The sequence below is a fragment of the Chrysochloris asiatica genome, unplaced genomic scaffold (assembly GCF_000296735.1).
Source record: "Chrysochloris asiatica unplaced genomic scaffold, ChrAsi1.0 scaffold00029, whole genome shotgun sequence".
In the NCBI taxonomy this organism is placed as follows: domain Eukaryota; kingdom Metazoa; phylum Chordata; class Mammalia; order Afrosoricida; family Chrysochloridae; genus Chrysochloris; species Chrysochloris asiatica.
The window spans coordinates 4,979,091-4,980,051 of NW_006408547.1; the positions used below are offsets into that span (position 1 = coordinate 4,979,091).

Here is a 961-nt window from a genome sequence, read left to right on the forward strand (position 1 = left end):
GCTCCTCAGAAACCCTATACAGGGTCACTCTGTGTCAAATCGACTGGACAGCACCTAACAACAACAACAATTCTAGCGATTTGGTGGTTGTGTGCCATGGAGCTGTTGCTAGCTCATAAGACCCTGGGTAGAGGTTCTGAGGCTGTAAATCTACGGGAGGAGAAAGCATCATAATTTTGTTTTTAAAAGTCACGCATTGGGAACGTATTTAAAGAGTTTCCCATGATTATCTTGTTAAGATAGGTGTCTGAAAGTGAATTCATAGGTTAAATAGAATGCAAGGTTTTAAAGTTTTTGCTGTGTCTTCCCAAGTTATCTTCTAGAAAGGTTGGGCTAACTTATTCAAATTCTTTAGAGATTACTAATTTTCTTTTAGAAATTATTTATTTATTTATTTTTTAACTTTTCATAGGACATTTGTCTTTGCAAGGTTTTTGAAATTCAGTGTGTGTTGTGGATAGTAGTAATGTACAAAGTTTTAGGTAAATTCCATCAAGAAATTTTTCCATTTTATATATATAATGATTATTACATGTTCAACATTTGGATAAGATCAGTTATTAGGAGTCTGAGATTGTGAGAATGGGAATAGAAATTTCAAAATATTTTTCATTAACGTTTTGCGCAGATATTAGCATTTGGTTAAACCAGGCACTTAAAGGAGTCCGGGATCGCCATGGGAACTCTATAGAAAATGCTCATCTTCTCACTTTATTTCATCGGCTCTGCAAACTCTTATTTTTCCGAATTCGTCCTGTTTTTGTTTTTGATGGGGATGCTCCACTACTGAAGAAGCAGACTCTGGTAAGTGTCTCCTAATTGCTGTCTCCTTAGTGCACTCTTAGAAAGAAGCAGCTTTTCTCGAGAATCTCAGACACCCAGGCTGATTTTGACACACAGGCAGTTTTATCTCAGCTATATTTTTAACAAATGTAGACTTTAAAAAAAAAAAAAAAAAAAA

The 961-nt window shown here is 35.1% G+C and overlaps 1 protein-coding gene across 1 annotated transcript in view; it reads left to right on the forward strand.

Moving 5' to 3' along the window:
- BIVM (basic, immunoglobulin-like variable motif containing) overlaps positions 1 to 961 on the forward strand; it is an 80,203-nt gene that overhangs the window by 43,066 nt on the left and 36,176 nt on the right. The window contains exon 10 of the mRNA XM_006846675.1: positions 629 to 804. Within this exon, the coding sequence (XP_006846738.1) occupies positions 629 to 804 (176 nt within the window). The remainder of the gene's footprint in view (positions 1 to 628; positions 805 to 961) is intronic.